This window comes from Mustela nigripes, chromosome 2 (assembly GCF_022355385.1).
Source record: "Mustela nigripes isolate SB6536 chromosome 2, MUSNIG.SB6536, whole genome shotgun sequence".
Taxonomy (NCBI): Eukaryota; Metazoa; Chordata; class Mammalia; order Carnivora; family Mustelidae; genus Mustela; species Mustela nigripes.
In genome coordinates, this window is record NC_081558.1 from 59440943 (window position 1) to 59461489 (window position 20547).

The window sequence follows — 20547 nt, forward strand, 5'->3', positions numbered from 1 at the left end:
TCCGTAGTTCCTTTGCTACCCTTCCTTTACTATTTGGAATGAGTGACTGACATGCTTTTCTTTGGTCTCAGGAAAGTGGGGGCTCAGCAAGAACTGATTCCCGAGCCATTCAACTAGCCAAGAAAAAAAAGCAGAAAGGAACTGGGAGCAATGCAGGTGAGGCTGTGTGTGCTGGGGGATTGAGGGATCTGAGTTGCCCTGGACCTTAATTAAGGACAGAAGAAACACAAGAATAGGTGTTTCTATGTTCTTTGTGTTACTTTTATGTTCAAAATGCCCTTTATCAATTCCTTAGTTTTATGTGAACCTAAGAAAAAATTATCCATTAAGAAAAAATTATCAGCAAGATTTCCAGCACCAGTATGGACATGTTTTATTTATCTAAAAAAGGCTGTGCAAAAGTTAGTGGTCGCAGACTCCAGTGTCTGCTGCCTACCAGGCTGCTGGGACAAAGAATAGACTGGCCAGGGGCCAGAAGAGCAGAGGTTTGAACTTGAAATTAACTGGCCACTGGGCCCTTACCTTGGCACTGGGAAGAGCCTGGGGACAAGACTGCAGCTGTCCCAGGAGCAGGGTTCCATGGAGCCAGCCCCTGGGTGACACGTGGCATTATGGATACCTAGTTCCGAGTTCTGTTGAAATCTTGTCATTTTAAAATGTCAGCAGTTTTTTTTTGGAATTAAAAAAAAACAAAAAACAAGAAACAGTGGACCAAACCAGACCTGCTGGTTTGTGGCTTCAAGTATCTATCTGGAAAGTGAGGTAGTGGGATGCGATGCTTAAAGAAACTGTGGCAATCCTTTTGTAAAGGTAATAGTGATTTCTTCTAATACCATTTTCTGCATATTTCATGTGTCTCTTGACCTAAAATTTGTTTGAAGAATATCAAAGGGTAGGGTGCCTGGTTGACTCAGTTGGTTAGGTATCTAACTCTTGGTTTTGGCTCAGCTCCTGAACTCATGGGTGGTGGGATAGAGCCCTGAGTCGGTCTCTGCGCTCAGTAGTGAGTCTGCTGGAGATTCTCTCTCTCCCTCTCTGTCCCTCCTTTCACAAACACATGTGTTTGCTTGCTTGCACATGCTCTCTCTGAAATAGTAAATGTTTTTAAGAAAAGAATAGTGATTTCTATAATCAGAGAAAATGTACAGTGAATTATACAACAATGAATTATACAATGTAGGGTTAGCAATACAGTTTTATGTCTTTCTGTTTGTAATAGCAAGGCTTCTTTCACTCCCTATTTTCTGTTAATTAGTTGTCTTAAAGCTGACACTGCCCTATAATGGTTGTCATTCATGTCCGTGTTCATGGTGACTGGGGAAGGGTTCAGGGCAGTTCAGGAAGTGTCCAGATGGTACTTGGAGAGATAATAAAAGAAGGTGTGGGTGGGGGGGAGAGGAGATAGGTAGAGTGAAAGAATTCAGCACAGACTAGGCAAAGTCTGTGAAGGGAGCCAGCTGCCTTTAGCCTTATAGGTAATCTCCATTTGAAGGAAGAAAAACACTGAGCATTCAGAGATACAGTGTGTGTCACATTGATTGCATTGCTTTGGGGTCATGTATAGAGGGCGTTTTATTTATTTTTAATTGTTTTTATAAATATTTCAGCATTATCTTTTAATAAGAAGGTCACTTAAAAAGCATAGTGATGTTATTATTATTTCTTTAAAAAATAACAGTATTTCCTTCATATCTAGCGAGTGTTCAAATTTTCAGTTGTCTCAAACGCTGTAAATGTTTCTTGTAATTGTCTGCTTAAATCAGAATACAAGTAAGTCTCCTCTTACTCTTGGTTGGTATTTTTCTTAATTGTCTTTAACATGTATAGGTCTCTCCATTTCTTGCCCATGTATTTGTGAAAGAAACCGGGTGGCTTGTCCTGTCAAGTTGGCCAGTCTAAATTTGGCCGATGGCATCCCTTTTAGTTTAACAGGTTTCCTCTGTCATCTGGGGTTCCTGTAAATCAGCATCTAGAGGCTTGATCTGATGGGTCAGCCATTGAGGGTTGATGAAAGTCATTTGCCGGTGTGGGGTGCTCTTCGAGAGGTCCGTGACATCTGGTGGTTGGTCTGTCCTGTGTTGTTAGCAGCCACTGATGACCATGACTGGATTTAATAATTCCTGAGGATTTGCAGAAGATACTTCTCATTTCATTACTAGCTAGAATTCTGTAAAGAGCAGCTTCTCATCTATTCTTTACCTTGAGGTACAGTCATACTAGAAAGTCAGGGTAAATGTCTGAGCCTTTTTCTTCATCAGTTTTCAAAGTAATGAACTGGTTTCTTTGCATCCTCCAGTGGTGGTCAGAGTACTTTTATACACTCGTTGATTTAAACATTTTTTAAAAAATATTTTATTTATTTATTTGACAGAGAGATCACAACAAGCAGGCAGAGAGGCAGGCAGAGAGGAGGAAGCAGGCTCCCTGTGGAGCAGAGAGCCGATGTGGGACTCCATCCCAGGACCCTGGGATCATGACCTGAGCCGAAGGCAGAGGCTTTAATCAGGCGCCCTGATTTATACATTTTATAGACTTTTTTTAAGGGGAAATAATCTCCAACCTCCAAATGTTTACGTAGTAGAATTTTTTCTTCTATTTATGAGGGCTTACATCTTTGCCTCCCACATATCTTTCTTGAAAAGCCCTCATGAAGTCTTGTCATCAGCCAAGAGATAGAGAAATGATTCCTTTCCCAGAATCTTTGGGGCCAACTCTATTTCCCCTTCACCCCTTGTCATTTTATTGTACTAGAATTTTAGACTTGCAGAAAAAATGATTCCTTGGCTGGCCATTACTCTATGAATATTGTCACTCACTCATGTTTTCCAGCTGTAGAACCCCTTACCTAGCCTCCCCTCATATTACCATCTCCCATAGTCATAGTGTGTTTACCCAAGCTAAGGAGTGATCACCACCACAGTCCCAGGGAGTGGACTGCAGACTCTATCTGGGTTTGACCGGCACCCTACTGCTGATCCTGTCGGGGGTCCCAGGCTGCACTTGGTTGTCACAACTCCTTAGTCTCCTGCAGTCTGGGTCAGTTCCTCAGCTTTCCTTGCCCTTCATGATACATTTGAAGAGTGCTGGTCCTTTATTCTGTTTGGGCCTGATGCTTTTTTTCATTAGGAGGAGGTGATGGAGCCAGAAGTGAGGTACCCATCGCACTGTGTCATATTGGGGTCCATGCAATAAACGTATTACAGGTGATACTAACCATTATCACCGGGTTAAGGTGTTGTCTGCCAGGTTTGTGCATCATGAAGTTACTATTTTTTCCTTTTACAGTGAATAGATATTTATTTTGAGGTCGATACTTTGAGATGGTGTGCAAATCTCAGGGATCTGCGAGATGACCCTGAACTTCTACAATTCCCAGGGTCTCTGAGACTACTCTCAGGTTCACTAATTCTCGAGGAGGGCTCAGAACTCACAGTTAGCGATTACTGGAGTGAAAAGATTTAGAATTAAGTCAGCCAAGGGAAGAGGAGAGGCATAGGGCATGTTCCAGGTGACATCCTAGTGTGAAGCTTCCCACCGGCCTCTCCCTGGAGTTGTGTTGCCAGCTAAGGGAGTTCACCTCAGCCTTCATGTCTCAGTTGCACAGATGGCTGCCTGTCCATGCGGCTGACTTGGTCTCCAGCCCCTCTAAAGGTCGAGCGGACACTGAGACCCAAGACCTACATTTTAAGTCACACTGTTAGACTATCTGGAGTAGCTGAGAGCTCCCACTTCCCAGGCAGGACCTTCCAAGGACCTTGTGATTTCTTCTCAGGAGCCAGGGCAAAGGCCAGACGTGACCTTGGGCAAGGTTAATCTGCCCATACTTGTGCAAATATCCTTTTTCTCTTTAAATCTCCCATCAATTCAGGGCTTAAGGGTAGATTTTGTTACCGTGATGTTCTAGTGGTGACCCCCCCCCCACTTGTGCATTCATTAGACAACTTCTGTAAGGAAAAGCTATCTCTTGTAACTCATTTATTTATTCCCTTCTGTCAGTATGGACTCAAAGGTATTTCTCCTTTAGGCTATTATAAGGAATATTAGACTATAATCAGTAGTATCAGTATTTATTTTGCTGTTCAGATTGTTCCAGCTTTGGCCACTGGGAGCTTTTTCGGTTGGATTCTTGTGCCATGGTTTTTTAGGGGGCGTTTCCCTACCTTCTGGCACCATCTGTATGTTCCCTGCCCCAGCCCAGTATTCAGTCACTTCCCCAAGGAGTGCTATTCCTTTTATTAGAAAAAGGTATTAGAAACCAAGGTCTGGTCGCTCTGTGTGGTTGTTGCTCATTGCTATCCAGCTGTCATTGTATCTAGGCCCTCACAGTAGACAGTGCTAGGAAATATCTTCATGTACATTAGCATGCTGTCTGTGTTTTGAATTCAGAATATTTTACGTTTTAGAACGGTAATAAGGTTCATATATTCTATATTTCTTAACATGCCCAGTTACTGCATTAGCACTTTTCAGTTAAATATATTCATTTAATAAAAGTTCAGGTCAGGTGTTGGCCGGTGATTATTTTTGGCACCAAATTTAGGAGGGGAAATGTGGGTTTGGGAGCTTTTTGGTTTTCAGGATTAAAGGATTTATTTGTGTAATAAGGCTAAAAACAGAGAAGTTGTAGGGAAACAGGACTTAGTGGAATTGAGACGCTTAAACATGGTTGGGATTTTATTATCACTGTAGTTAAGTGCAGAGTACACATATCGAGTCTTAGAAAATGTGCAGTCTGAATGATTTGAAAAGTAAAGGTAAAATGTCTAAAATTAAAGATTATTCCTGTTGGGTTGCTCTTGCATATAGAAAATAAAATTGTGCTACTTTCTTTATCTTTAGTATTGTGGCTTTCCCTGCCCCAAATCAAGAATATTTTCTCAACATAAACAGTAATGAGAAACTTTCCTTCTTGAATCTGATAGGGAAACAAACTTTTTTTTTTAATGTAACCAGCCTCGGGATTATGAATAGATATGTACCTTTCTTGTCTCTAAGGGCTGGGGAAAGGAAAGAACAGATGGGACTTAAAGGAAGACACAGTAAATAGCAAAATCTACTGACTGCCGTTTTTCTTGACGAAGTGAAAAAGGAAAATCCCAATTCTTTGTTGTCTAGAAGAGACACACCCTGATGAAAATATTTAGAAAGGTTAAAATTTAAGACCAGATAAAACAAAAAACAAGGGTCAATAGTAATATTAGAGAAGTGGAATTCAGAGGAAACAATTGGGGTTTTCCCCGTTTTTGGATGCTGTTCACATGTAATCAACAGCAAGACTAAGATTTAAAACCAGGCATGTGAGTATTTATATGAAAACTTATACTATCAAATAGGATAAAATAAAAACTGGTGGAAATCTATAATTGGATAAATGAAAACCTAGCAATATTGGAAGTGGGTAATTAAACTCATTTGCAGATCAAGCACACAAAAAAAATACAGATATGAAGGATGTTTACAGTGGGATTAATAAAATTTAATAAGTTTTACTCCATAACCATGGGATATTTATCAAAATTAAACTGAATAAACTAGGCCATTAGGAAAACTGTAACAAAGCGTTAAGGGGGAAAAACCCAACCTGGCAATACATGTTTTTACTATAATGTGGTAAAATAGAAAGTAAAAATTCGGGGCACCTGGGTGGCTCAGTCGATTAAGCAGTTTACCTTCTGCTCAGGTCATGATCCCAGGGTCCTAGGATGGAGCCCTGCATCGGGCTCCCTGCTCAGCAGAGAGCCTGCTTCTCCCTTCCCTGGTTCTTGTGCTCTTGTCCTCCCACTCGCTCTCCCTCCCTCTCAAATAAATAAAATCTTAAAAAAAAAAAAAAAAAAGGTTAAAATTACTTGGAAAACAAAAGAACCTACTAAACTCTGAGTAAAGAAATAAAAGCTGATTACAGATAGTCACAGAAAAACTGGATCACCATCTAGTTACGGAGTGTGAATTGTGCAAGCAGCCTCCTTGCTTTCTCCTTTATAAAATGGTTAATAAAAGCACCTACTTAGGATTCTTAGGGGGATTAAATGAGATAATACAGGTGAAATGCCTAAAAGCAGTCAGTGTCAGCTTCTCGTTGTTAGGTATGCAGGCAGGGGACGTTACCCGAGCCAGAGCTGCATTTATGACCCGAGTGCCTGCCTGTTAAATGCTCAAAAGGAAGCTAAGAGGAATAGCTATTATTTCAGGATGGAAAAAGAACAAACCTGAAGGGAGTCAGATCCAGATTTTGACACTTGAATGTGCAACCTATTCATGATTTAGGAATGCTCTGTGTGGGCCAAACAAAACATCCTTCAGTGGATACAGTCCCTTCCCTGTTAGTGTCTACCTCTGTCTGTGTGGTTTTACTGAGAGAAGAGAAAGCGTAAGTGAATTCCACCGATCTAATAGAGAGTCAGTATCGTGCAAACCACATGGTAATACATTGGAGTACTTGCAGTAGAATGCACGATTTAAAAAAAAATCACCATTATTCAGAAATAAAAGTATAAACAGTTCAGCAACCCCCAGATGAAGTTAGTATTTCAGAAGCTCATGCTGGTACTTGGGTTATGTTATTTTCTCAGTAGATTATGTATTTATTGAAAAAATTGGTATCCATTATTGATAGAATTAGGAATGCAATAAAGATTCCGTAGCCCAAACTAAGAGCCAACATCATAACTCACTGGTGGCTTACCAAAAGCATTCTGCATGCGTGCCAGAATTCTTTTATTATCATTGTTAACCCTTTTATTATCATTGTTAACCGTTGCTCTGGATGTTCTTGCCATTGAAATCAAGAAAAATAGGAGCTTGTAGGGAAGAGACAGTAACTTAAGAGATGATTTGACCACTTACTGGAAAACCCCATAGAATCAAGTGAAAACTGGTGAGAACTTAAAAGACATCGAAGTGACCACTTATAAACATATAGCCATTGGCAGTGTCCTGTGTGGCAGCAGTAGCTAGTTAGGAAATGCAGCAGAGAGAGCAGCTCATGTGCAGTAGCAACAAAAATTCTAGAACAATTGGGGGAGATTGCATAAGCAGGCAGGACATAAAGGAAGAGAGAAGACAACAAAACTTGGGACTGAGAGAAGAGACAATGCTTCCAGATGTCCTCACTCCCGTTTTGATACATGTCTCCTACGGAGTGCCATTCAGGGATACCACTGCTTGCATTCTGATGTGGGAGCTGGGGCGGGGGTCGGGGGAGCTTTGGATAAACAAAAACACTAAATCAAATGGTAAATGTGAATACAACAAGGAACGGGTGTGTGATCCTTTGCGGAGAGGCCTCAACAGAGGAGGAGACCCTTGACAAAGGTGAGAAAGGGAGCCATGAGGATGGATGTGGGCAAAGTCCCTGTGAGCCTGAGGCTGGAAAGTACTCTCAGCAGAAAGACCTTTGTTGTTGGAATTTGGAGGCCCAGGGGGTCCTTTTCTGAAGTGGTCAGAGAGCTGGTAGGAGGCTGGGCTCTTGAGGGCCGCTAAGGGTCTCGGAACTGTTGGAGCTTCGGCTTTCACTCCAAGTCAGATGGGGAGACATAGGGATGTAATTGGAAAAGTGACATGGTCCTTTGAAAGGATCATCCCAGCTGCTCTTCTGAAAGTAAACCGTAAGGGGCAGGGACGGCAGGTAGGGGTTCCTTGTAGTCCTCAGTAGGAAATGACTGTGGCCGTGGGCAGATGGTGGCTGCCAGTGGGAAGAGGTGGGTGAATCCTGGATCTGTCTTAAAGATGGGTCCAACAAGATTTGCAGACAGCTCTGGGGTTGGGGAGAGGAAGAAGTCATTATTGCAGACATGCTAACTCTTCCCACGGTATTTCATGCAATTCCATTTGAAATTCCGAGGACACTTGTGTGGGAACCTACGGTCAGGGATTCCTGAGGACGGATAGAAAACTAGCCTGGAGGCATTACTCTGTATTTGGGAGGACATCTCACAGGCGTCAACCACTGAAGTTGTGATGGGGCTGTGATCAGTAGTTCAGGACACAGGGACGCACATTGATCGATAGGCCTAAGACCAACACCCTTGTGTGTGTCGAGGTGGCTCCTATTCTTGTAATGGCCTTTTGGGAAAAAGAGACTAAAATTACATACAGGATAAAGAAAGAAGACAAGAGGTTTCAGGTTTTTTAAAAGCATGGAAAGCTGTCCAGATAGCCAACACTTGCTTTGCCCTCATCTGTGTGCTTTACATGATTTAGCTTGCGTGTCTTCACAGTAGCTTCCTAAGGTAGAGACTTAACTACCAGCCTGCTCTACAGCTGGGCCGCCAGAGCCACTCCCCCAGTGCGCTCACTGCTCAGAGGGTACGGATGCCCAGAGCAGAGCAGAGCAGAGCAGAGGGCCAGGCCTTTGGAGATCGGTGGATGCTGAAAGGTTTTAAATGAGTGTGCACAGCATGAAGTAAGAGGAAAGATGGGGATGGGACATGAGTAGGCACTGTGCAGAAGGTGGCCAACAAATGAGGAAGCAGAGGGGATGTGCTTGGTGCTCAGAGGCAAGGAAACCCAGAGCCCACAGGGGTGCACGTGGAACATGGGGATGCAGTGTGACATTCCTGGATGGTCACTTGATACTGTTTGCAAGAGCCAGAAGATTCACGTAATGTCCAGTCATGAAATGAATGTGTTGTAACTTATCTCAAGGAAATATCCAGGGATCTACGTCAACGGACATGTGCCAGCTGCTGCCCAGTGCTGAGCTGTGTATTACTAAATATCGTTCGTGTCTGCCAGGAAAGCGGCACACTTGGTGCATATTTTTGGTAAGTTTGTGTTCATAAGAAAAGCTGGGTGTGTTGTCAGTAGACAAATTTGTATATGTATTTGCACAGAAACAAAAATGGTAGAACACATACCCTTGCAGGGTTAGTAGTTTTTTTCCGAGTGTTAAGATTGAGTGTTTAAATCATTTTTCATCATTTTCATTTTCTGTATTTGAAAACACATGAACTACATAATTAGAAAATAAGTATTAACCACCCCCATCTAAGTAGTGGGAACTAGAACAGTGGTCCCCTGTGTCCCACCCTGGGGTGGAGTGTACCAGTGGAGGTTTTTGGGTTGCACCTGAGGCACTTGGGTGGGCTCTCCAGCTGCTTCCCCTATAAACTGAGACAGGAATAGTCTGGAATTGGTTTCCCTGCCCAGAAAGAGATGATGAGAGCAGCAGGGAGTGGGCAGAGGGGCCAGGCAGCATGGGGCAGGGCCCCTTTGTGGCTCCTGTAGCTTCTCCAGCTTGTCCAGCATGGGAAGGTGGGCATGCGGATGGAGAGGGAGCTGATAGACCTGCTTGGTGCCACTGTTCAGTCTATGCCACGTGAATGTTTGAATAATTGGGTTGGATTGAGCCATGAAATTAAGTCAGTGATCTATTTTTTTATAGTGTATATACATATATATTAAAAAAAATTTTTTTTTTCTCACATTAAAGCAAAAATTTTGGGGCATATATCACCAGGCTCCTCCCATTTCTTCCTGTTGCTGCCATGCTGAGAGCAGAAGGGCCACACTGAGGGAGACAGGAGGAAGGCCCCCATGCAGGCTGTCCATTAACTGGGGAGCAGTGGCAATTGTAACTCTTTCTAGAAGAGAATTCTGGGAACGTTCACACAGGCACTCCTGAAAGAGTGGATTGTGAACTCGAGTGTCATGAAGCTCCTTGGTTGGTGGATGGGGTGTCTGGACTGCAGCCAGAGAAAGCCCCCTCTGATGGTGTGGGAAAGTGTGCGTCTGAATCTCTCAGGGCTTTCTCATACCCTGTGGACTCCGTTTAGGCACCCTGGAGGACAGATGGGGCCTGTGACGGCATGCAAAGTGTCTTGGAGGCTGTGGGGAGGCCGTCTGGTCTGGTATTTGCTTTTAGGTACCGGATGACTTTGCTCTAGCTGTCCGTGGTGGTTCCCTCTGCTCTGCTGGCCTTTACCTGGCCAGGCTTAGACCCTGCAGGTTAGGGTAAGCATAGCATGTTTGCCTTGAACAGCTCTTTGTGGAGTGAGTCTCCTGGCGGTGCACTTGTGGCCAGGGCCACAGCCATCTCTGGTCATTGTTCCTATAGGGCTGAGAGTCTTTGTGGTCCCTGGACTGGAGCTGTGGTTTTGAGGGCTGGCATAGCCAGAGATCTCCTGAAGCAGGATACAGGGGCGTGGTGGTAGCCATCTTCCTGTTGTGCTGGTGGGGAAATGTGGCCTCCTATCCCTGAATCAGCTGTGAGTTGAGGTGTCCTGCACTGGGACAGTGAGCTGGTGATACTCATTTTCTCAGTCCTGGTCCTCTAGGCCCGCCTTTTACTGACGAGCAGCGGTCACTTACTTTGGTTTCTGTTAGCTGTATGCCTGCCCTGTGCTGTTCTCTGCTGGAGTGCATGTCTCGCTTCCTTTCTGTCTCCCTGGTAGATGCCTGTTTCCCTGTAGGTCCTCTCATCTCGCTGCCAGGGGAGTGTGGAAGCCTCCTGAGGGCCCTCCCTGGCAGTTCCCTAACCCCGGTGAGGAAGAGGCCTTTGTTCGTGAAAGATGTGATTGGCTTGGCCACACATTTGAGATTTCTGCTGCCACCTGAGGTGATTTGTGGGGACAGTGCCAGGTGGCAGTGTCTGGGGATCAGAGCACCAACTCAGGAGTCCGGATTGCAGTTGAGGTCTGCTCGTGCGGTCTCATGGCCTTGGGCAAGTGTCTGCCCTCTGGCTGCAGCAGCATCCTCTGTTACAGGAGGCAGCACAGGACCTTCCCTCCTAGGTGGTCATGTGGATTATACTCGAGGATTCTTGTCAAACAGCCCACTGCTGATTGAAGGACCCAGTGCTTCGTTGAATTCCATGTAGGTTTTGCTCATCACAACACATACTTCTGTACCTTCAGTTAGCCTCGTGTTGAAGCAGAATAAGGAAAACAGTGGCGGGGCTTTGTGTCTATGTGGTTTCGGGCCCCTGGCTCTTACAGTTCAGCTGACAGAGGTGGGAACCATGCCCTGGGAGCCCCAGCCTGCTGTCCTTGGCCTATTATGTGCTTTGGTTGTCCTGAACTATGGATGGCACCTGGGGATATACTCTGTCCCATAGCCTGTCCCCCTGGGAGCTCCTATACAGCCTTTTTCTGTGAAGTCTGAGTCACCCTTCCCGACTTGCTGGTTTGACCTTCACAGCCTCAGGAACTGTCTTTCCTAGGCTCCCAGGGTTGGCCAGCGGGCGCATTGGCAGGAGATTAGGTGGAGGGAGGAAGGGGGAACCAGGACCTGCTCTTGTTCCACTTTAGTGGGAGTTTTATGACAATGGCTGTATCTCCCCCGTGGTCTCAGTTCTTGCTGGGCAGCCCTTGACATAGTTCTGGTTTATGTGCACTGTCCGTCTTCTGGATTCTGGGTGTGGTGGTGCCTACGGGCCATACTGACTAGGGTGTTTGCTCCTTAGTGCACTGTCACTGGTATACATGTTGGCATGACATCGCTCTGGGTGCAGTACCTTGAGTGTTCCCGGGGCCCTGATGGGACCCTGATGGACCCCCTAACGTGAGCAGTTTCTCCAGGGCCGTGACTGCATTATGGCTGCAGTGTTACCCAAACCTTTTCCAAGGCCTCTTGCCACCACTGGCCCCTTCTGTTTCCAGGATGATGTTCGGCTTCATCATCAAGTATGGAGTGTAGGCCTATCTCTGTGTCCCTGGGAAACAGCTGTACTTAGGACACAGGTAGCCAGTTGTAGGCTTCATGGTAAGGCTCACCATTCTAGCCCTGTACCCAGTGGAGTAAAGAGTCAGTCGATATTTGTTGAAAGAATGATAAAACATGAAGAGACAGCTAATCACCAGACACATGTCAAGTAGCAGCCGTTCAGTAAGTGTACCCCTTGCTGCACCTGACAGAGGGGTGGCATTAATTCAAGCTGACTGTACACCCAGCGTGGTTCTCACAGGAAGCCTGTGAGATGCAGGTGCGCATACTCTGTTGTCTGGATGAGGAACCCAAGGCACAGAGAGATGCAGTTGATGGGGGCAGCACAGCTGATGGGTGATTGTGCTGGGGGTAGAAGCCCAGGCTGACCGCCTCCAGAGCCTTCAACCAGTCTGTCACCTGTACAACACACAAGAACAGCGTGTCTCCCCTTCAGTGAGTGAAGCGGACATGGAACTCCCGGGTAAAATATTAGTACCTGGATTCCAGATGATTAGGGCTGGTCCAGGGTTGCAGGTGGGCCAAGGTTAAGCAGCTGTCAATGTAATTTGCCGCATCAGGAAGCTGGAGGAGAACCCTGCCATCTTTACTGACTCTGAACAAGGCAGTTGAGAAAATTAATCATCGCTGATTTTTAAAAATAATAAACCTTAACTAGGAACAAAAAAGTTTTCCATAATAATAGCAAGTTAGAATAGCAGTCAACATTATTTTCAGTGAGGAGATGTGTTCCCATTATAATCGGAAGAGGCAGCGAAGCTGACACTTCAACAGTATTGGACATTTTTATGGAAGCTTTAGAGAAACACCGATAAATAGGAAGATGTGATTACCTATCGATGATGATTATTGGGCTTAGAAAACCCAAGGGGATAGACTCAATTATAAATAAGGATAACTAAGTAGCTAATTGTACAAAAATTGTTTGCATATATTACAGGAATAGCTTTTCTATTACAGTAATTGGAAAAACAGTAATGAAAAATAGATCTCACTCATAATGGCCATAAAAGTACTGAAGAATCTCAGTTTCACCAGTGGCATATAGGCTGGTCCTGGGTAAGGCCCTGTCCACAGCTTATTATATACTTGGATGGAACACTCTGTTCTGTTAATTTACATCTTTTATTCAGTTCCTTTAAAATCCCAAAGGAACTTTTTAAAAGAAAAAAAACCCACCTGTCCATTTTAAGTTCATTTGGAAGAATAACTTCATTAAAATCTCCATGCAGACTTCAAAAAGAGAGGGCATGGGTCAGGGAGACCACTGCGCTGGTGATGCAGGCCTGCTGAGGAGTGTTGGAGATGAAAGTGGGCCAGTGCTCTGGTGGGGAGCAGGCCTTCTAGGCAGCTGGGGACAGCCAGAGCAGAGGCACGTGGGCCAGTAAGCAAAGGCTGTGCAGCCCATCAGTGGTTCTGGTAACGTGGGTTTACTTTTCAGGAAAAGTAATGGTGATTTTGTACACGCTTTCTCCCCGCACCTAGTTCCACCATCCAGGCAAAACCACTTCCGGTATTTCGATGTTGAACATTTTCCCAGGCGTATAAACTACACCTGTTACTTTTCTTAAAGAAATGATACACATATATTTTTATCTGCTTTTTGCTTTTAAACATGACTATTTTTCCTTGTTAATAAATACATGTTTGTGGTTTATTCTTTACTAGCCGTGTAGGATGGACCACTTTAGGACTATGAAGGGGTTAGGCTCCAGTGCCCTCCACCATCCAGGATACATAACAGGGCCAGCCTCCCATCCCTAGGAGAACTGGGGAATAGTTCTCCTAGGGATGGGACAGGTTACTGCGCTCTCTGGTTCAGTGAGGATCCTCAGCAGAGCCCAAGGTTATCAGGCCCCTCCTGCACACCTGGTGGGGGTAGCAAGTGAGCCATTGGAACCCACAGTATGCAGGATAGAGAGCTGACCATACTGAGCGCAGAGCCCTCCCGGGGTGAGGAGGCCACATGCTTGGGGTGGTACTGGATTCTGTAGCCGTCAGCCTAGGGGGCGACTTCGGGAGGTGTGCCGGCAGAGCCCTTCGCCTGAGCCCTCACCTAATTCTGGTCATGGTCGTGCTGCACTGGTGAGTTGGGGACTCGGGGCATGCAGTGGCGTACTCCAGCTCGCTTGGCTATTTCACACCCAAATAGGGTTGTCTTTTAGGTCTCCTCAGCCAGAAGCTGACCTGCTGGTCGGCTTTATTCTTCTGTCCTCTCCCTGCTCTTTCATGTTATCAAGCACAATCCAGTGTTTGAGGTAAATGTTGAGATTACTGAAACAAAATTCAGTTCATTTGAAGATGACTTGCCCTCTAAGGTTTTCTGGATTTCTACTGTGAGAAAGAAGTTTTTTATGTTTCTTGACATTGGTCTGTAGGTTAAATTGGTCACGTTACATGCAGTGCTGTGACATCTTTTACTAGTGAGGACGGCTGTGTGGCCCTTGTAGGGTCCTTTGTAGAGGCCGTGGGTCAGCTTTAAGCCCTCCGGCATCCATGGCTTAGTGGGCTTGTATAGCCAACTCTGGAAGGGTGTGATTTTCAGACATTGTACGCGGTGATGGCACACTGTCGGATGGTACAATGTACCTTCTGGGGTCATGTAACCCAGCACCCTGCCCTGATGGCACCAGCAGGTCAGCAAGGTGTTTTTTCTCCAGAGCAGGGAGTCTGGACGCCAGGTGCAGGGTGCTCAGCGCATCAGCTCTCGTTCCCCTCTCCTGGCCCTGCCTTCTTCCTTCGCAGCTTTCTCAGGGTGCCAATGGGGAGCGCTCAGCCTGAGCTCTGAGACCTTGGGTGCACCAGAAGACTTTGAAGGGGAAGCGAGCATGGCTAGTCTGAAGGGAGTCTGCTTTCCCATAGCCGTCTTCCGTTCGTAACCTTAGAGACTTAGGGTCCAGGACTTCTGCAGGCTCTCCTGTCCGCCTTTCCTTCATGACAGTGAGTCCTTCCCCACCACCAAGCTCTCTGTGGCGCAGCACCCCCTGGGCGCATATAAACGCAGTCTTCCAGAGCACCAGACCCAGGACACTTCAAGGAGGCGCCTTGTATGGATCTGTTCATGCAGGCATCCAGAGCGCCTCGGGGCTCTGTGGCCAGCTTGGCCTCCCTCATGCACTGGTTTTCCTAGGCGGGCACGTTGAGATGTTCTGAGGTGAGATGCAGCATAGGGGGGCCCGGGGGCGGGGTCAGCCCTTACCTTTCCCACCCTTCTGCTCTCGTCCTAGCAGCAGCTGCTTTTACAGGGAGTCCCATGAAAGTAGTGGTATATGTAAGCCCGAGCAGTTTCTTTTTAGCTCTGGGAACATTTCATCACCGGGCGGAGTTGTTAACCACAGAAGGTCCCAGAGCACCTGAGGTTAGGGGCAGTGATTCTCAGTGGAACTGTGGCATCTGCAGGAGTGACCAGAGCGTCAGGTGCTAGACGAAGGGACAGGCTGTGTGTTCATACAGTAATTAGCTAATACAGTTTAGCCTATGATGTGTCACAAGTGTTCTAGGTGCAGTCTGTCTTACTTCCTGTTACCAAACTACTGCCTCTTATGTCCCTTTAACAAAAACAGTTATGTTCCTGTCACTGACTTGTTTTTCAGCAGTGTATACTGTTTGTGATAGAAGCCTGTAATGCTGGTGTCCAGCAAAATTAAGTGGGGTCTATTTCTGATGTTGTTCACATGGTTTTTACTTAATTTCCCCATCGTTTGTGTAGCATACATGCTAGCACACAGCTAGAAAAGGGACACAAGGCTTTGATCATTCTTCTTGCTTCGTAGGTAACGCAGAGTATGAGCTACACAGCTTTCATTGAATCCTTATGACATAGACGAGAAATGACTCAGAATGAGCTGGTTTTTATCTTACAAAGCTCAGTAATAATAAGCGTTAATATACATATTTAAATATTGCTTTTAAAAGTAGCTTAAAATGATGCATCACTTGATGCCTTCCTTCATTGATTTCATAGTGGCTTTCATAATATCCCTTGAACCATGTTTCAGTATGTTTATTTGAACTGAAAAATGGAATTGGACCTTTCGGGGGGAAGGAGCACCGTCCTCTGACAGTACAGACTGCCGGTGCTGCGTGGGCTCCGAGGCCCTGTGCTCCCTTAGCTGCAGCTGCAGAGTGCTGCGATTGTGATGAAATGACATTTAAAGCACATTTGCTTTAATGTGCTTTATTAAAATACTTTTTTATTTGGAAAAAGGCTTCTGAGTCTAGCAACGTGGAGTACTGACCCCCAGCCCCATGAGCCTCCTGGAAAACAGGCAGACACACTGTTCTCTAAGCGTTCTAAGCCTTTGATACTCCATCACTGTCAAAGTTTCTGCTAGGTTTGGTTATTCTGGCTGGGCTTGTGTTATTAATAATTGCAATGGTAACTTGATTTTTCACATGAAGATTTCAACTCCTGGAATGTATATTTAAGTTTATGTTAAAACTAGGATTTTAATTTACGTACCTGTTTTTATCACAGGGAAGATGCTAGGGGATAAAAGACTTTAAAGCCCAACAACACATTCATGTGTAGGGAGACTAGCGAGTGACGAGGAGTTTCTTACTGAGTGGATCCCAGGCCGTAGCCCCTCACCCTTGTCCCAGCCCATCTGCCAGCTGGAAGCTGCACAGCAGTGGGGAGAAGCATGGACGGCGGGCGGAGCTAAGCCAGCAGGAGGGCGCTGGGCTCCCTGAGGTAAAGGAGCTGGTGTTGGTGTCAAGAACTTGCTCTGACGGAGGAGGCTTGTCCTGTGTGTCAGAGTCAGCTGTTCCTGTTTAAAATGGAAACTTGGAGTACAGAAACCTACACAAAGGATGCAGCCTCTCATGTGTTTCCTCTTTTCCCTGTAACATTAGGTCGTTAGACATTTTCACGAAGACGTGTTTTCTAGAAGTTCAGCACATCCTTCAGTTTCACTTGTTCCTTTTCATTTTATTAAATTCAACAAAAATCAGATGCTTTTATCCTTGTTAACTTATACGATGTTCACTGTAAAATTGTCTTTATGAAGTCACTCCTGTACTCCTATCCCGGGCTCTCCGGCCACAGCTGTCACGGCACCTGAAATTCCTTTGCACTTACTAGGACCCAGGCACTGTTCTCAACTTGCATCACATCTCTACTTAATCCTCCCAAAACTTTGAGGTAGGGAGTGTTGTTCCCATTTCACAGGTAGGGAACACTGAGGTGAGAGCTTAAGTTGGTTGTCCAAGGTCAGGTAGCAGAGTCAGGGGTGGAGCCAGGATTTAAATCCAGGCCGCTGTCCTTGGGGTTTTGTTTTGCTCACAAAGCATGTGAGTGTCAGAGAAACCCTTTCTGGGTGTCTGGATTGTTCTGATTTTTCTTTGTACTTTATTATTTTTAAAAGTATGTTTTTATGAGGTCAACTGAGCGATGACTTTTGAGGAGGAAGCTGGACAAAAAACAGCCCAAGGGATTTGGTGGCTTATTGAGCACACGCCAAGGGGCCTGAGGGTGGGATGTGGTGGCTGGCTTCCTTCCCTTGTTCCTTTTCTGCGACTGTGTAGCCCTGCCAGCTGTCTGAGCTCCACTGTGTCGGGGATCTCCTGTGTGCCTGCAGCTCTTGGTGTTGCAGGTAAGGAGGAGCTTCTGCCCCTGTGAAATGGGCACTGGGGTTCTGATCGCTGAGTGTCCAGAAGACACATATGTAAGTTTGCTATGGTATCAAAATCTTGTTTTTTCCCACCTCTGAAGCCCGTGACTTTCCCTTTGACTAGTTTGAAGCCCGCAGGGCTGTGCACAGTGACGGTGGGGAGTCTGTGTCCCCAGAGCATGGCCTCCGTGAGGCACGGTACCCTGCATATGTCGGTTTGTCTTTTTCGTCGTAGGAGCCTCAGGGTCCGCTCAGAGGAAAATGAAAGGTGGCAAAGTCAGTCCTACTCACTTGCACACGAGCCAGCCTGGCTTGTTGTGTGGGAACCTTGTGGTGCCCAGTGGAGGTCAGCTAGCACCGGCTCCGGCAGCCGGAGTGCAGTGCGTTCAGCTCCAGCTACTGCAGGTAAGAGCCAGCTAGCCCGGAGGACGCTGGTCACAGGGCGGGAGCGGGGGCCAGGCTTCGGGCCGCGTCTCCCAGAGCCCCCATCCTCCAGTGCTCCATCTCCTCAGGAACTTCCCCCCACGCTGCTTCTGACGTCCTAAGTCCTGGATGATGTCTCCATCACCCCAGCTCCCTCTTTCCTCCCGCCCTGTCCTGCTCTGTTTGTCTGAGCTTCTGTCTTTACTAGGATTGATGCTTCTGTGTCCCCATGAGGTGAGCAGTGAGCCACAGGACACCTGGCACAGCCCTGCCCCTCCCTAGACCCCACTGCTCTTTTCAGGGCTGGTGTGAAGGGGCTTTGCTCACGCAGCTTGGTACTTCTGTGTCTGGGGAGCATCCACAGTGCGCCGAGGATATAGTCTTTATGTGCTAAGGATGCTGGCTCCCTACCCCCTCACCTGCCCTTCTTCTCTACAAAATGAGCCCCTCGAGGGCAGGCCAGCCACCTCTTGGGTTGTGCCGGGGCCTAGCAGGTGCCTGCAGCTGGCAGCCACCCTGTGAACGCTCACCGGACACACTGACTGCAGCTCTCTGGGCACCTTTGTCTGCAGTGTCCTTTTTGAGGGTCCAGCAGAGGGACAATGAATTGGGACTGTTTGGGGGAGAGAAGAGGCTTAGAAGCTGAGGCTATGTAGCTCTGACCTGGCCTGATCTCATTGCTACCTCGTCCCTGAGCATCTCCTGTGTTCATGGTACTCTGGGGCCATAGAATACCATGGGCCTGGGAAGGCTCAGATACCCAAGGACTTTTGAGTGCCAAGCTGACTCCGAAGAGGAGGGTGGCCAGATCCTGGGGATATGTAGTCCTGGTAGAGGCTCGTTGAGGAGATAGGAACAAGCTGGTTATGAAGAGTATAAAAGTGTGGATGGCCTAGGTGGAGCTTGGGGAGGGCCTGGAAGATGGGGCCAGTGAGCATCCTTGCTTTTACAGAAAACAAGAAGCTAATGTGAGCTTTTGGTGGGGGTGGGACCTGGGAAGACTGGTCTGCAGAGGTGAGCAGGAAAACAGGTCTCTTCTTTCCAGGTTTGGGGTCAGGGTGTTGGAGCAGTAGAGAGGCCAGCGCTGTCCTGAGATGGGGTCTGTGGAGGTGGGGGGAGGAGCAGCTGAGCCCTTCTGAACGTGCTCATGGCTGGCAGGTGAGACGTGGGGAAGGCGGGACTGGAGGTTCAGACGGAAACTTCATGGAAGCTAATACATTGCAGAAAAGGCATTCATTGGAAAGGGAGAAGTTGCTCTTTAAGACATCCAGTTGAAGGCGTGAGCCTTGAGGCAAAGAGAACTCACTTTGAATTCTCTACCTTTCCCTTTACCAGTTAGTGTTGTCTTGTTACTTAAGTACTCTGGGCCTCAGTTTTATTGTCTGTGAAGGGGAATGATAGTGCTTGGCACAGAAGGTTCTTGAGGCCAGGGAAGGGCTGGGCTGATGGGGGCGGTGGCATAGGGAGTTGAGTGGCAGGGCCGTGGGCTGCTGTGGGCTGGGTGTGCAGGTGAAAGCTGAAAGGTTAGATAGTGTCCCTTTTCTTACTTGCGTGATTATCTGGAGCCTATGTGCCTCCCTCTCTCCAGAGACCAGTGATCTTTTGTCCCTTCCAGCTTGACCATGGTTTGGGGCAGAGGTGGGCCTTCTTGTGTGCTGTGAGGTAGCCACTGGAGAGCTGCTGCGAGCCTCCGCCAGAGTTCAGGAACAGTCTACGGGAGGGAAATTCGGACCTAGGCTAAGGGGAGGTATTGAATGTGGGGGAGTTCCAGGGAGCTCCAGGCCTGGGAGCGGGGAGCAACCAGATGGCAGGTGGTACGGGCCTCAAGCTGGGAATAAGATGAGAGACTGAGGACCAGGAGGAAAGATAAATAGCCCCCAGCCCCTGATGCCAGTGACTGCTGGGTCCTCAGGCCTCACCTGGCTCCCTATGTGGTCTCGCCTGGAATTCAGGGGCTGTGATCAGAGTGATGGGGACTCCTCAGGCCGGAGTGAGGAATGTCGCTGTGCTTGATAAATGAAACATGCCATTGCCTCCCCAGGACGAGCCCTCAGGCGAAGCAGCCTCATCGTTGGTTCTCAGCCCGCAGCCTTCTGCCCTCCACCCGCTGTTTGCTGTCGATTTGCCCGTCTATGTCCTCCAGGTCTGGATGCCTTACAGCTCTTTGGGTCCGTTAGTAAGACTGTCAGGAAGCTTTTGGCTTCATGAGGCTTGTTGCTGAGGTGGGGCTCTAGTGGACACTCAATGAGTTGGTGGCCGGGATGTTTTGCTGCTTTCTAGAAAAGGTGGGTAAATGACTGAGGAACAAAAGACTAAGAAAAAGCTCAGGTTTGCTCCCCCTTTTAGCTCCTCCTTGTAAATAAGTTGAAATTTAATACACTCAAAATATTTTCTATTTAGAGACTCTAGTCACGGGACACCTGGGTGGCTCAGCCAGTTAAGCGGCTGCCTTTAGCTCAGGTCATGACCCCAGGATGTCCCATGTCAGGCTCCTTGCTTAGCAAGAAGCCTGCTTCTTCCTCTGCCAGCTGCTCCCCCTGCTTGTGCATTCTTTCTCTCTGACAAATATCTTTTAAAAATAAAATAAAATGCTCTTTGACTATATAAAAAAAATTTTCAAGTCGCTTTCTCCTATGGGAAATAGGCTGGCCAGGGTTTGTTTTTAAAGATTTATTTATTTATTTGGGGCGAGGGGCAGGGGCAGAGGGAGAGGCGGAGAAACCCAAGAAGATACTGCACTGAACATAGAGTGGACGCAGGGCTCGATCTCACAACCCTGACATCAGACCTGAGCCAAAACCAAGAGTCAGACGCTTAACTGTTTGTGCCACCCAGGCATCCCTAGGCCAGC

The 20547-nt window shown here is 46.9% G+C and overlaps 1 protein-coding gene across 4 annotated transcripts in view; it reads left to right on the forward strand.

Moving 5' to 3' along the window:
- The window catches only part of ZXDC (ZXD family zinc finger C), a 37606-nt gene that overhangs the window by 15368 nt on the left and 1691 nt on the right, over nucleotides 1-20547 (forward strand). For 3 of the 4 annotated variants that reach the window (XM_059390464.1, XM_059390465.1, XM_059390467.1), the window contains 3 exons: nucleotides 72-156; nucleotides 17509-17678; nucleotides 19738-19839. In XM_059390464.1, coding sequence (XP_059246447.1) covers nucleotides 72-156; nucleotides 17509-17678; nucleotides 19738-19839 — 357 coding nt within the window. Of the gene's footprint in view, nucleotides 1-71; nucleotides 157-8643; nucleotides 8763-17508; nucleotides 17679-19737; nucleotides 19840-20547 lie in introns of those variants that run through there. The other variant, XM_059390466.1, reaches the window with a different exon arrangement.